Source organism: Artemia sp. Qi Xiang Cuo, chromosome 15, assembly GCF_049724085.1.
Source record: "Artemia sp. Qi Xiang Cuo chromosome 15, ASM4972408v1, whole genome shotgun sequence".
Lineage (NCBI taxonomy): Eukaryota > Metazoa > Arthropoda > Branchiopoda > Anostraca > Artemiidae > Artemia > Artemia sp. Qi Xiang Cuo.
Genome location: NC_142808.1, coordinates 7422987 through 7439297, shown reverse-complemented (window position 1 = coordinate 7439297; position 16311 = coordinate 7422987). Strand labels below are relative to the sequence as shown.

At 35.2% G+C, this 16311-nt stretch overlaps 1 protein-coding gene across 1 annotated transcript; it reads right to left on the bottom strand.

The window, feature by feature from the left end:
• Positions 1-235: 235 nt before the first annotated feature.
• On the bottom strand, positions 236-1465 carry LOC148943284 (protein adenylyltransferase Fic-like). Its single transcript, XM_089101077.1, has one exon. The coding sequence runs from the start codon at positions 1463-1465 to the stop codon at positions 236-238; it is 1230 nt and encodes a 409-aa protein (XP_088957203.1).
• Between the last annotated feature and the right edge of the window lie 14846 nt (positions 1466-16311).

The following is a 16311-nucleotide window of genomic DNA, read 5'->3' as shown; positions in this document are numbered from 1 at the left end:
ACTAAAACTCGAAACTAAAACTCTAAAATAAAACTCAAAACTAAAATTCTAAACTAAAACTCTAAACTAAAACTCCATACTAAAACTCTAAACTGAAGCTCTAAAGCAAAACTTTAGACTTAAACTTTAAAGTAAAACTCTAAGCTAAGACTCTGAACCAAAAGTCTAAACTAAAACTAAACTAAAACTCTAACCTAAAAATCTAAACTAAAACTCTATTCTTGATATACACTAGCTATGCTGAGTCTGATATGGCCAAAGAAAATACATCTAGGGTTTTCTCTACCTCTTGACAGACAAACATAATGAACAGGCTGATATCGCCAATAATGCCCTCTCTTAATGCTTGAGAATATTGCTTTTTATTCGATGCTCGTATTACTACGAGCGGATAATTTGATTTGATCAGTATGATGTTCATGACTAACCTTGCTACTCTTCTGTTAACATCAATAAATGGGTGTATAGACATCAGCTTAGAATGAGCCAGTGAGGCGCACCTAATAGGATGTAACCTTCTGGCGTCATCTGAGTTTAGCCAGCTTAAAAATTCAGTCATTAAAGACTTTACTTCTTGGGGAGGTGAAGACTTTTGAGCATGATCACCAACATACACCTGCACACGTCGATAAACTCCAAGATAATAAGCTCGATAAGCTTCAGGATATTCATTTTCAAGTAAAAGGTAATGCAACTTTAAAATTACAGCCTCTGATATTGTTTTTTCTTTTTTGAGTAGATTACGTTTTATATAATCGAGCGCGTTTCGAAGTCCGATAATCGCATCAGCTGCCGAGGTATTAATATCAGATGTATTACCACATTCAAGCACCGTACGTGTCTGTTCTAAGGTTAGGCTGTTACCGTCAATGGACGCGGAATTATATATATACTGGGTTTCGTTTTCAATTGATAACTTTTTTATTTTCTTGTATGTTTCATCTGTCAGTTTATCTGGAACTATCAAAATCTTATCCTTTTTAGTAGCAATATGCTGTAGCAGCCCCTCGACTAAATTTTCTACTAAGGGTTGTATTCTTTTGTAATTTTTTAAGGCTTGAGGATGGTGATTTGCTCGATCTAGTGCTTTTAAATACCAGGAGTTCGCTGACATAATGTCATTTTCAACAACCTCACTATATTTACCTTGACTGTTCCACATGTCTTCTTCTCTAAAATTATTTGGGTTGGAGCCATAGATTGAGGGAGTTCCGAGCCCACCGATTGGTGGTCTAATATCAAATGGAGATTGAGTTTGAAGAAAAACTGAGTATGACATCTGTTGTTGCTGTTGTGGCTGCTGACTACAATTGGTGGGTGAAGTGAGGAGAGGATCTCCTAAAGCACTGGCTGTTTCCTGATTTAACCTGGAATTATTCGGAGTTGTGCCTCCAAAAACTGTTGTTAATGTGTCAGATTGCTTTGGAGTAACAATACCAGAGTTTAGAATTCTCATCCATTTCATTATGCTCCTTCGAGACTGAAGCATTCATGGTCTTATCTTGATTACCTGGCTTGAATTTAGTCTTCTCATTAATAGAAAATTTCTTATTTTCTCTTGAGTCTGCTTTCAAGTTTCTATATTTTCCAACAGCCCACCAAGCTGATATTCCAAAACCTGCGATTGAAATGCTAATGAAGAGATGTTTAATCATAATATCTTAGATGCTTTATAAAGTAAGTAATAATGTATCGCAAGTTTTGTATCAAAATTGACGTCATAATTTGTCCCATACTATGACGTTTATAGGAGAAATGATGTTACTGCTTTATAATTAAAATGACGTCTGACTTACAATACTGCCATGATGTATGCAAAAGAATAATACAAACTGAAGATGCCAAAATATACTTAAGAGCTGAGAACGTTAATAAACCTTTAATGAATGTTAATCTAAAAGAGGAATGTTTAAAAAATAAGCCATAATAAAAACTGATAATACTTTCAATAAATTTGATTATCTATTTAGAGTCAGAAAGAAGAATTCATCCATTCAGTTACTTTGCGTTAAGACATAGTTGAGTTATGTTGTTTATTAATACCAGGCTCTCTCCTATAGAGCCAGATCTTAGTTTTTCTCAGATATGGTGGGGGGGGGATATTTTGCACTCTGCTCTAATAAATTATTAAGATTTTGTATCCCCTGATAAATTGTTATAAAATGATCGTATCTTACTAGGTTGATAGCTACCGCTGACTTTAAATCCTGCAATATGAGTTCCAATCTTGGTGGAGGCTTTTTAAACTTGTAGTTTAATTTTACTGCCATGTAGGTTTATGCAGTAAAACCTTCTTTTCAAAATCAAATTTATCACTAAGGTAATTGCTAGCTATCGCTGTAATTCAGATTACAAACAGAAAAAGGCCTATGCCTTTTTCTTAGTTTGAATAGTAAGAGACAAACCTTTGTATGGCACTATAGTCCAAACAAGTAAACTTTTCAAAAGATGCCCATAGCAACTGTTAGTTTCTATGTACCGTGGATTGCTCTTTACTAGGCTACAGCTATATCCGATGATCTATTCTTTATATAATGAAACTTACATAATCCCCATTTATAATGAACTAATTCAATCCTTTTTGTAAAACTACACAATGAACTAAACCGGGAGTTTGTGTAAAATACATCAATTATTATGGTTTAGAGTTCGTTTTCAACTATAATGTGGAGTTGAATCTTAGATCCAATATTCTTGGGGCAACCCCAAAAATCCGAGTAATCTAGATTAAAATGGAATCATCAAATTCAGCATACCCCCCAGAAAAACTTAATGCAAAGGTGCCAAAAGGCGCAAATCTACAAAAATGGAGATTTTGCATTTTTCTCAAGAATAATGGTCACAAATATGGGTTTCTTTGTTTGTTTGTTGTTTTCTTCGTTTTATTTTTTGCTTGCCTGTTTTTTTTTACGAAGTGATGATTATGTATAACCAATTTTTGTAGAGAAGAGTTGTAGAGCAAATTGTTGTAAAATATTGAGAAACGGCTCTTTAGAACGGAAAAGGAAAGTTCTGGTGCCCTTTTTAAGAAGCAAAAAAGATTGTGCCTTAACAAAGTATTGTTTTCTGTTATTTTGTGGCGCAAAATGGCAATTTGTTGAAAAAGGGCTAAAAACCTAAAAATGAAAATTCTAAGATTGCAAAATAATTTCGAATTATAAAAAAAGATATTGTTTTCTTATAAGTTTATAATTCCCAATTTCAAAGGCAGTTGGGCCGCAGTATGGTACATTTTATTATTTTTTTCTTTAGAGAGAGACAAATAAATAAATGTTCATGTTTCAACAATAATTGGGGGAGCCCATTGGGTTGTATATGATTGTTTTTGTCATCCTTATGATCTACTAATATATATTCACACCTCACCTATAAACCAGAAAAAAAGAATCATTAACAACTTCCCAGAAGGCGACGTTCCAACCCAACCATGAAATGGCTAACAGTATCCGGTATCCTTATACCCTCCGCGAAAGAACTCCACAACTGCGATTTTGCAAAACGCGGTACAGGGTATTTGCTCCTAAAAATGCACGTAGTTCATGCAAAATGAATAGTTAGTGTAGATAGTCAAACAGTTAGTGGGAATGAACTGTAAGTAAGGAGCGACCCGGCTCAATGCTAACCGAAACTCTAAAAAGAAATTTTGATACCAATGGATACATCAAAAGAATAAAATTTTTATGCTGATTTTAAATATATAAGTTTCATCAAGTTTAGTCTAACCCATCAAAAATTACGCGCCTGAGAAAATTTGCCTTATTATCGAAAAAAGAGCCGGACAGCCCCTAAAAGTCATAGAACCTTAATGAAAAAAAAAGTTCTTGGGGTTATACAAATGAATCTTGTGATCATAAATGAAATCATCCAATGGAAATCAGATGATGTCTTCATCCTCAGATAGTGATGGTTGTTTGGTGATAGATCTACAAATAGAGAGAATTTTCTTTCCGACGTGTCATCACTATGTTTATTGGCCAGAAAACAAACTATAAATATGGCCGTATATAACAGCCAACAAAAATACAATGCAAATAGATTATTAAACAAAATTTTGTTTTCAGTAGGTCAAACCTCCGAAGAACCTACCGCAAGTTGACTTGGTCTCATTAAGTGATACAACTCCTGAGAAGTCCAACTGCGGAGTTGTGTATAATCTAAAGCAAATTTGGATTGGATTTTATTTTTGGGAATTGGGCTTAAGTAGAGGTGACCCTAAAGCCCCCACGAGGACAATACCCCTTCGAATCCCGATCCGGACACTTTTTTTTAAAACTCCCACGCCCACACCATATAAGGGCATAGCCTCCCTAGGGAGAAATTGAGTACGTAATCGCTCAATGACCTCTTTTTCCAAGATCGATTTATTTGATGTTTCTATGTGTAATAGCTCCAGGGCGAAGGTTGCACATGTGCATTGAATTCTAACGGGAGCAATGTTATTGATCTAGGACTCGAGGGGGCAGTAAATTTCCGAGAAATTGATTGTGTAATCGAAGGGGAAGTTAATTTCCGAGAACTTGAGTGCGTAATCGAGGGGAAGTGAATTTCCGAGAACTTGATTGCGTAATCGAAGGGGAAGTGAATTTCCGTGAACTTGATCTACATAATCGGCGGGAAATTATTGATTCACGAAGAGGGACTTAAGAAACAAACATGGCTTCTTTAATCTGTGATTTACATAATCGCTAGGGTAAATTATTGATTCACGATGGGGGAATTATGAAACAAACATGGCTTCATTGTTGTTTGGCTAGCTTAACCTGAGAAATTGATTTACATAATCGATGGGGGAATTATTGATTCACGAGCGTGGGGAATTATGAAACATTAAGGTTTCTTTAATCTTTAGGCCTGAGGGATTTATTTAATATTGTTGTTTTTTGGACAAGTGCATGCTAGGGGTGAATGTCAAGGTGCCCTGGAATAGGAAACAGTTAGATCACATGTTTCCTTCTCAGCCAATCAGCGAGTCGGATACATCCTCCTTCTCGACCAATCAGAGGGCGGAAATATTAGAAAAAGAGGATTGCAGGTTGGGCTAGTTTAGATTTTTAGTTTATTATTTTATTACCTATTTAGTTTAGATTTTTAGTTTATTTTAAGTTTATTTATTACCTTTATTTTAGTTTAGTTTTAGTTTGGTTTAGTTTAGATTTTAGTTTAGTTTAATGTTTAGTTTAGTGTTATAATTTATATTTTGTTTAGTTTTAGTTTACTTTTAGTTTAGTTTAGATTAGAGTTTTAGTTTAGCTACAGTTTGCTAAAGAGTTTTAGTTAGAGTTTTAATTTAGTAGCTTAGTTTGGTTTTAGTTTAGTTTTAGATTAGTGTATAGTTTTAGTTTAGAGTTTTAGTTAGTTTAGTTTATTTTTGGATTAGTGTTTAGTTTTAGTTAGAGTTATAGTTTAGTAGTTTAGAGATTAGAATTTATTTTTAGTTTAGTTTTAGTTAGTTTAGTTTTAGTTTAGTCTAGATTTTTATTTTTAGTTTTAGTTTAGTTTTAGTTTAGTTTATATTATAGTTTTAGTTTAGCTAAAGTTGTCTACAGAGTTTTAGAGTTTTAATTTAGTAGCTTAGTTTGGTTTTAGTTTAGTTTTAGATTAGTTTTTAGTTTTATTTTAGAGTTTTAGTTAGTTTAGTTTAGTTTTAGATTAGTGTTTAGATTTAGTTAGAGTTATAGTTTAGTTTAGTCTTAGATTAGTGTTTAGTTTTAGTTTAGAGTTTTAGTTAGTTTTGTTTAGTTTTAGTTTAGTCTAGATTTTTAGTTTTAGTTTTAGTTTACTTTTAGTTTAGTTTAGATTAGAGTTTTAGTTTAGCTACAGTTTGCTAAAGAGTTTTAGTTAGAGTTTTAATTTAGTAGCTTAGTTTGGTTTTAGTTTAGTTTTAGATTAGTGTTTAGTTTTAGTTAGAGTTATAGTTTAGTAGTTTAGAGATTAGAATTTATTTCTAGTTTAGTTTTAGTTAGTTTAGTTTTAGTTTAGTCTAGATTTTTAGTTTTAGTTTACTTTTAGTTTAGTTTAGATTATAGTTTTAGTTTAGCTACAGTTTTATAAAGAGTTTTAGTTAGAGTTTTAATTTAGTAGCTTAGTTTGGTTTTAGTTTAGTTTTAGATTAGTGTTTAGTTTTAGTTTAGAGTTTTAGTTAGTTTAGTTTAGTTTTAGATTAGTGTTTAGTTTTAGTTATAGTTATAGTTTATTTTATTTTTAGATTAGTGTTTAGTTTTAGTTTATAGTTTTAGTTAGTTTAGTTCAGTTTTAGTTTAGTCTAGATTTTTAGTTTTAGTTTTAGTTTAATTTTATTTTAGTTTAGATTAGAGTTTTATTTTATCTACAGTTTGCTAAAGAGTTTTAGTTAGAGTTTTAATTTAGTAGCTTAGTTTGGTTTTAGTTTAGTTTTAGATTAGTGTTTAGTTTTAGTTTAGAGTTTTAGTTAGTTTAGTTTAGTTTTAGATTAGTGTTTAGTTTTAGTTAGAGTTATAGTTTAGTTTTAGATTAGTCTTTAGTTTTAGTTTAGAGTTTTATTTAGTTTAGTTTTAGTTTAGTCTAGATTTTTAGTTTTAGTTTACTTTTAGTTTATTTTAGATTATAGTTTTAGTTTAGATAGTTGTCTAAAGAGTTTTAGAGTTTTAATTTAGTAGCTTAGTTTGGTTTTAGTTTAGTTTTAGATTAGTGTTTAGTTTTAGTTTAGAGTTTTAGTTAGTTTAGTTTAGTTTTAGATTAGTGTTTAGTTTTAGTTAGAGTTATAGTTTAGTTTAGTTTTAGATTAGTGTTTAGTTTTAGTTTAGAGTTTTAGTTAGTTTAGTTTAGTTTTAGATTAGTGTTTATTTTTAGTTAGAGTTATAGTTTAGTTTAGTTTTAGATTAGTGTTTAGTTTTAGTTTAGAGTTTTAGTTAGTTTATTTTAGTTTTATTTTAGTCTATATTTTTAGTTTTAGTTTACTTTTAGTTTAGTTTAGATTAGAGTTTTAGTTTAGCTACAGTTTGCTAAAGAGTTTTAGTTAGAGTTTTAATTTAGTAGCTTAGTTTGGTTCTAGTTTAGATTTTAGATTAGTGTTTAGTTTTAGTTTAGAGTTTTAGTTAGTTTAGTTTAGTTTTAGATTAGTGTTTAGGTTTAGTTAGAGTTATAGTTTAGTTTAGTTTTAGATTAGTCTTTAGTTTTAGTTTAGAGTTTTAGTTAGTTTAGTTTTAGTTTAGTCTAGATTTTTAGTTTTAGTTTTAGTTTAGTTTAGATTAGATTAGAGTTTTAGTTTAGCTACAGTTTGCTAAAGAGTTTTAGTTAGAGTTTTAATTTAGTAGCTTAGTTTGGTTTTAGTTTAGTTTTAGATTAGTGTTTAGTTTTAGTTTAGAGTTTTAGTTAGTTTAGTTTAGTTTTAGATTAGTGTTTAGTTTTAGTTAGAGTTATCGTTTAGTTTAGTTTTAGATTAGTGTTTAGTTTTAGTTTAGAGTTTTAGTTAGTTTAGTTTTAGTTTATTCTAGATTTTTATTTTTAGTTTTAGTTTACTTTTAGTTTAGTTTAGATTAGAGTTTTAGTTTAGCTACAGTTTGCTAAAGAGTTTTAGTTAGAGTTTTAATTTAGTAGCTTAGTTCGGCTTTAGTTTAGTTTTAGATTAGTGTTTAGTTTTAGTTTAGAGTTTTAGTTAGTTTAGTTTAGTTTTAGTTTAGTCTAGATTTCTAGTTTAGTTTTAGTTAGTTTAGTTTTATTTTAGTCTAGATTAGAGTTTTAGTTTATCTACAGTTTGCTAAAGAGTTTTAGTTAGAGTTTTAATTTAGTAGCTTAGTTTGGTTTTAGTTTACTTTTAGTTTAGTTTTAGTTTAGTTTAGAGTTTTAGTTAGTTTAGTTTAGTTTTAGATTAGTGTTTAATTTTAGTTAGAGTTCTAGTTTAGTAGTTTAGAGATTAGAATTTATTTCTAGTTTAGTTTTAGTTAGTTTAGTTTTAGTTTAGTCTAGATTTTTAATTTAGTAGCTTAGTTTGGTTTTAGTTTAGTTTTAGATTAGTGTTTAGTTTTAGTTTAGAGTTTTAGTTAGTTTAGTTTAGTTTTAGATTAGTGTTTAGTTTTAGTTAGAGTTATAGTTTAGTTTAGTTTTAGATTATTGTTTAGTTTTAGTTTAGAGTTTTAGTTAGTTTAGTTTAGTTTTATTTTAGTATAGATTTTTATTTTTAGTTTTATTTTAATTTTATTTTATTTTATATTATATTTTTATTTTATATAAAGTTTTATAAAGATTTTTATTTATATTTTTAATTTAGTATCTTATTTTTTTTTTAGTTTATTTTTAGATTAGTGTTTAGTTTTAGTTTAGAGTTTTAGTTAGTTTAGTTTTAGATTAGTGTTTAGTTTTAGTTAGAGTTCTAGTTTAGTAGTTTAGAGATTAGAATTTATTTCTAGTTTAGTTTTAGTTAGTTTAGTTTTAGTTTAGTCTAGATTTTTAGTTTTAGTTTTAGTTTACTTTTAGTTTAGTTTTAGTTTAATGTTTAGTTTTCTTTTAGTTAGTTTAGTTTTAGTTTGAGTTTTAGTTTATTTTAAGTTTATTCATTACCTTTATTTTTAGTTTAGTTTTAGATTAGAGTTTTAGTTTAGCTACAGTTTGCTAAAGAGTTTTAGTTAGAGTTTTAATTTAGTAGCTTAGTTTGGTTTTAGTTTAGTTTTAGATTAGTGTTTAGTTTTAGTTTAGAGTTTTAGTTAGTTTAGTTTAGTTTTAGATTAGTGTTTAGTTTTAGTTATACTTTAGTAGTTTAGAGATTAGAATTTATTTCTAGTTTAGTTTTAGTTTAGTCTAGATTTTTAGTTTGAGTTTTAGTTTACTTTTAGTTTTTTTAGTTAAGAGTTTTCGTTTTACATATGAGTTTTAGTTAGAGTTTTAATTTAGCAGTTTACTTTAGTTTAGTTTAGTTTTATTTTAATGTTCTATTTTAGATTTTAGTATTGTTTACTTTAGTTTATTTTTAGTTATGGTTTTGATGTGCCTAAAGGGAAAATAAATGCCGTTGTTCTTGTAGTTTCTTCAATGTCATAACGTCAACTAATAGCCTTTTCTACTGTTCACCGGAAGATATACTGTAATTTCTTTGTTGAAAATCTCGGTGACTACACGTAGATCCTCGGGCGTGGTCTGATTAAGATCCAGCAAATTGTAACCGTAGGGCTTGCTAATCGTCTGAGTGTACGCTGACAACAGAAATTTTGGGGCACCAGGATATATCTGTTTATTGAGAGTTATGAGTGAGCTAGAATCACGAACAACTCGATAGATAATATAGACGGTGCAATTCAAAGCAAGGGTTCGCATACATTTACTCTGATGAAACAGATTGGGTAAAACTAGGGTTATGGAAATGTGTTCATGATGAGATCGGACAGTGAACAATTGCAGCATTTCCTGTGAGAACTGTTCAATGGATTCAGTTAAATCATCAATAATCAGCCACGAGTTCGATTCAATACTATTGAAAACATCAAGTCCTCGTATGAATTGTATTGGTATGGTTGTGTCAATAGCTTTTATTTTATCATAGGACTCCTGCCAAATGCTATAGCAATAGTAGATTTTTTTCGGCTTTTCCAAAAACATTTTATCGCAATTTTGAATTATTCTAGCTAAAAGCGTTGTTTTCTCCGACATTGAGGGACCTCACAGAAATGATCTGAAGGCTGTTTTAAATTGATACATGCTGTTGACAACAGTCGGACTATGACTAACTGTAAACCATATGTGTCCCATGAGTAGGTAGTAATATTCCCATAGATCTATCTATTCAAGAACAAAAACAATATTTCATGGCAACATTTATTGCAGCAATATGAACACTTATTCAACATGAAAAAATTTCATGGTCAACATGAAAACTCTATTTGCTCAACATGAATAATGATAACACTTCTTGGCTTTAAACACTTTTGTCCATCTACAGCACTTTATGTAAATCAACACTTTTCTTTACAACACTTTTCTATACAACAACATGAACACTTGTTCAACGTGACAAAATTTCATGGTCAACATGAAAACTCTATTTGTTCAACATGAACAACGATAACACTTTATAATAAACACTTATTGTCTTTAAACACTTTTGTACATTAACACTTTTCTGTAAAACACTTTTCTATACAACATCTTTGTACAACACTTTTCTATACAACACTTTTTGTACAACAAAATACACTTGGAACTAGCAGCATAGTTGAACATTACAGTGAATTTAAAGGAGGAGATCCCCCCCCCGGGGGCCGCGGGGCCGAAGGCCGGCCGGCAACGGGCGGGACCCACCCCCCCCCCCTGGGCGGCCGCGGGAAGGGACCCCCTCCCCCCCCCCCCCGGGGGGCCGCGGGGCGAAAAAGAATAGTTGTCGTCACTGCTACTGCAGGTTAGAGGATAGGTTAGTGGTTAGGTTAAGGTAGTGAGATTGGGTTAGTTAATTTATGAACAGGTTGGGGTGGAGGTCAGTGTCAGGTTAGGTTAATTTATCCAGACCTTGTCGATTGCGATAGTCAATGCATTCAACTCGATCCGAAATACGGAAGTGGCCATGGGGCAGGACAGTCAAACCATTCTAGAGCACATAGACCTAGTCGGATATACACGACATTGCAGTCTTCTCTACTCTCACAGTATATTTTCTATACTGTAAAAAGTAAATTGCAAGCACTTGTGATCTCGGCACTAGGCTACTTTCTACACAGTCTCTGTACACGCTCATGTTAAAATTGCTCTTTACAAAATGTATAGGCGCCCCTTTACACGCCTGCTTTTCTTCCCCACTATGTGTTTCCACGTAATAGACTTTGGGACCTGGGAACACCCCCCTGGATATTGAATCACTCCCCATCTCTGAGTTTAATATCAACAGTTGACTGAGGGATTAAGGTTTCACCAAATCGGGGTAGAGAGAGGGATTCCATTCGGTGAAATAAATTTACGAGCTGATGTGCACCCCCTTTTCCAAATCACCTAATAAATCTTCAGGCCCATTTGCCTTTAACAGCAGAGAATCTGTATCCCCATAGTAAACTTGAATCTCCCCCTCCTGGGGCCAGTGCACCTTGCAAACATTGTAAAAGAACGACAGCATCAGATTTTTTGAAATTTCTAGTACTGAACTGCCGCCTTCAATATTCTTGTTCAGTACTATATTTCGCTTTCACCTGTGTAGAAGAACCATGCCGGCCTCTATGCTCGTGAACGATGTAAAATTGGGATCGGCAATAAGTCGTGCCCCCTCGAGAGTATCATTCGCAAAATCACAGCAAGATCTGGTCCGGACGATCTCACACAGTGTGACATCCGCTGAATTTATGCTAAGTTGGTACAATTTCTTCACCACCTGTTAGTTTGATCGAGAACTTTCAGCAACCCAGGTGTCAAGGAACATTTTCAAATAGGGTCGCTGATTAAATTGAAGGACCCTGTGTATTTTGGTGATCTTGAAACCGTTGCTCACCATCCAATGCAAAAGCACATGGTGAACAACGATATTCTCTTCAGGATCCAAATCAGCGATCAGTTTCTGTTTAGAGGGGGTCCACTGCATCCCCATATCCTCAACCACTGAAAGAATGTAGGGGCTCAGCGAGCCCCTGCTCACCGGCCGAGGGATACAGGGAAAAACAAATTCTTTGACTGAGTCGTGAAGCGCCAGCGGACTGTGACCGTCAACATCAAAGAACCATCCTTGTGGCCCATTGTCCTCGACGGTGGTAATGTCAGGGAATTCACAAGGATTCTCAAGCCATTGATAGTTCCCACACGGCACAGAGTAGTGGGACATTGCCGAGGGGTGCAATGAGTTCATGTCCAAGAACACTGCATTTGACTTTGCACCGGTGCTTTGTCCGCTCGGATCGGTTGATAAGACGCGGTCCCCGTGAACAACAGATCCTCCTCGCCTTGACAATCCTGAAAAAATGTTTTGGTCTAAGTCGGTAATTATACCGAATTAATCAGAGATAATTTTTTAAATAAATTACATCGCAAACTAGGATGTGGAGCAATAGTATACTATATAAAAAACGAAATGCGTATAGATTTGGTCTGTGTTCTTGCAGAGTATATCCAACAGAGTTAGAACGTCACTGGCCAAGTACATTCTACAATAATCCCACCCATTTTGACAATCCCCCTTGGACCATACCTTCTTGGCAAACTCATACTCCTCGGCTGTGCATTCACTGTTGGTCAGTGAATTGTAAAAAGCTTCAATTGGAGGTAGTTTCTCCTCACTTAAGCGTGTGCCAGAACAGTAATAATCGTATGCGTATATACCTTTGCAGGTCAACAGGTCATACATTTCACCGTCTGGAAAGTGCTGTTTAAGCAATGGAAAACTATCGAAATTGTTGCTTTTTTGCACTTGAATCAATTGGCTCAATGCCTTGGGGAAAAAACTAAAGGAATCTAAGAGACTAATATTATTACAACACATACTCCCATTATACACTACTTGCCCTTTAAGCTAGAGAAGCAGTAGCTTCTCAGCCGATCTGGGAATTATCTTGTAGGTAAATGAACCATTTACCCATGGACAATCTACTCCCCCTCCCTCCCTGTGCATACGTGCCAGTGCTGGTAAAATAAATTTCAAATCATAATTGGACTTGTGAATAAAATCAGGGATAAAAAAACTGCTGGCTCACATTTAAATTACACGCATGCTGCGCACCCGCTCTAGAAGTACTACCTCCCGCGGATATTTCCTGCCACATCTGATTATGATCTCTGACTTTCCCCCTCCCCCCACGTTTCCCTTTAGTCCCCTTATCCACCTCTGCAAACTCTCCCTTACAAACCCAACATATTTTTTGATTTTTAATCGCGATACGATCCTCTGCAGACAGCACCATTGGATAATGGGTATTTCTCAAACGAGAAATAGCACCATGAGCCGGGCTAATCAGTTTAGTCAAGGCCTTGTCCATACACTCCCGCTCATCCAATGTTTCTACTATTTCTAACAACTGCATGGTGTTAGAACTGTCTCTGTGCGCGTGGGCGTAGGACACTGCAATGGCCTGGTGTTCTTTGACTCGGTTTGGAAACTTGGGGTCATTCACTTTCACTAACTTCGCTTCACAGTCCAAAGATATTTTATTGCACTGGAGAAGGGTCTTTTGAAAATTTTTGAAACGTAGAATGGTCCTATCCCCTGAAACTGTTTCCACTGTCTGATAACCATGTTGTCTACAGTGTCTCATGTGATTTCGCAACTTTAATTCAGTCCAAAATCTAGAGAGGCATGTTGGACAGTAGAAACGCTCCCCCTTTTCTTACCCTCCCCCAGAACTCTACCGATGTCAGTGATAGGGTTAAAATGACCGATTGTATTCGGTTCACTAGGTGGTGTATAAAGTAACCAAACCCAGTGTTTTACCAAATCAACTGACGGGCACCTGACGGGGAAAACCACCCCCTTCTTCTTTGAACGAATCCCATTTTCAAATTCAGTTTCTTATTGTACCACAGTAACGCCAATATTTAAATGGGCATTAGCCCTTTCAAAAATATCAATGGATCTTAGCTTTACTGGATATTTCCCCTCCAAACATGCAAATTCTACAACTGGGAAAAGGGACCCATCCTTCCCTTGTACAGCCCAGTGATCTAAATACTTCTTAGTAGCGTCATCTGCTAGAGGCTGAAATGCTGATATGAGGAAAGCATATCTGAAACACATTTGATCTGTTTCAAAACGGATCCGCTGGACACCACGACAACCTTCTAGATCTGGATTAAATTTAAAACTATATCCCTTTCCCCACCCCCTCTTAAAATAAAATCTTTATTTATTTTACATATATTAACGCTTAAATTTTAAACAAAAAGAACTACTGAGCCACTCCCATTTTCATTAAAGTTCTTGAGATGCGTTAAAATTTGTCCCACCCACTCACTAAAACCCCCCCCAAAATTTTCCAAATTCGAATAAACCAAATTCATCTCGGAATGTATAAAATGATAGTAAACATCACTTTTTCAATCAGTCAAATCAAAAAACTTTAGAACAATTGAGACACTCATTGACTCCCTCCCCCCCCACAACTGAATTTGGTACTCCATTCGTGCACGAATATTGTCTCCCTCTACAAGCACACTTTATATAGTATCAAAAACAAAATTACCACACACAAGTGAATTAAAGGGATCACCGAACACTGCAGTGAAAACAACAATATGATTTAATATTCTGTTGGACAGCTCAAAGTCCGTGAGAGTTGTACCCCCCTCCCCCGCGGGGGGATTAACCCCGCCCCCCCGCGGGTCACCAATATCAGGCGCCTGCTCCACTTCAGTTGTTTGAAGTGGAGTCGATTAGGTATCGGAAGTTGGAGGGTTCCCAGTGACATCATTTAAAATTTGCAAAGTGGTTGTACTCAAGTCGATCAGTTCAAATGCTATGTTATCGACATGTAAAAAATCAACATAACACTCATCAAGCTTGGCATTCAAGTAAATATAGTTATCACGGTAGGATGTTTTTTGTGACTCAACAGATGCTCTCCTCTTCACTATACGAAGACTATGGGACCAATGCACCAATCTATAAATGAAAAAAAATAGCTTATTTTCAGAGTGTTCAAATCATCCCCTACTGTTTTTAAAATTTGTATTATTTTTTCTTAATAACATTTGGTTAATTCAACTGAATATAATCTAATATATGACATATAAGTCGACAATTTTTTCGTTTATTTTCAAAGTGTTAAAAAAAATTTTTTTTTTTTTTCACGGCACTTTCCCACAGTGCACCCCTGTGGCGCTTCCCTGGCCCGTGGCGCATCCCTGTGGCGCTTTCCCTGGCCCATGGCACATCCTGTGACGCTTCCCTGACCCGTGGTGCTTTTCGGAGCCACAGTGCACCCCTGTGGCGCTTCCCTGACCCGTGGCGCATCCCTATGGCGCGTCCCTGGCCCGTGGCGCATCACTGTGGCGCTGCCCTGACCCGTGGCGCGTTTCGGAGCCACAGTGCACCCCTGTGGCGCTTCCCTGACCCGTGGCGCTTTTCGGAGCCACAGCACATCCATGTGGCGCTTCTCGGGGACCCGCATCGCTTCCCGCGATGCTTCTCGGAGCCCGTGGCGCTTCCCTGACCCGTGGCACTTCCCTGACCCGTGGCGCTTTTCGGAGCCACAGCGCATCCCTGTGGCGCTTCTCGGGGCCCGCATCGCTTCCCGCAACGCTTCCCCGGCCCACCGGCTCCACGGGTCCCAGCCGTTTACCTAATGCCCCAAAAAACCGTATTGTTAGACTGCATAAGTCCAAGTTTCTCTCTAATTCCGTTCTATAGGTTCGGTGAACTCTTCATTAGCTCACAATTATTGTAAGCCACCGCGCGCGTGTTCCAGGATTGAACCGTTAACTCGGTTTCCCCTCGCTAAAATCTTTGGCACGATTGAAATATTCAGTGTAAATTAGAACGTCAATATGTGACAGAGGGGATAATATCTCTCTCAAATTACGTGAAAAAGAGCAATCTGTGTTTCGAAGTTATCTAAAATATATGTGATAGCAACAGAGAAAATATTAAAGATTAGAAAAAATATGGGATTTTGAGTTTCAAATGCAGTGAGCATTAATAGAAATTACCTATGAAAAATATTCACTTATTAGATAACGGCGAAGAGATAGCAACAGAGAAAATATCAAAGATTAGAAAAAATAGCATTTTGAGTTTCAAATGCAGTGATTATTAATAGAAATTACCTAAAAATATTCGCTTATGAGATAACGAAAGAGATAGCAAAGATTAGAAAAGAGTGGTTTCTTTGCAAAAAAAATACATTTAGATATCTCCGAGGGAGGATGGGAGCAGAGAAAAGAGTGGTTTCATTGCAAAAAATTACATTTAGATATCTCCAAGGGAGATAAATTTAAAACAATGGTTGGGGCGAGGGCTTAATATTTCACAGAGATAAGTTTATTTTGGGATTGAAAAGGACTGAAAAATGAATAAATAGAAAGGTAGGAAAAAATACTTACATTTGCATAATCCCTCTGAGCTTGGGTGCCGGATGGTCCAGGTAACGTGTGTTGGAGGGTGGACGGGGTGGCGTCGCTATGTTCTTGTGTGACTGGGCCGGGTCCAGGTAACATGTGTTGGAGGGCGAAGGACTGGTGACGTTAATTTCTTGTATAGGAGCTGTGACTTGTGCAGCCGGGGTAGCTTCTGAGCCCCTTGAAAAAGCTTGTATAGGTGGGGCTTCGGCATTGAAGCTATTCACCCACTCTGTTTTTAGTGTTTGGCCAGACACCATTGTGGCTCGATTAAGAGTGGCTTGCGTAGGTGGCTGCACTTGGGCAGGTAGTGTGGAGCTGGGGGGT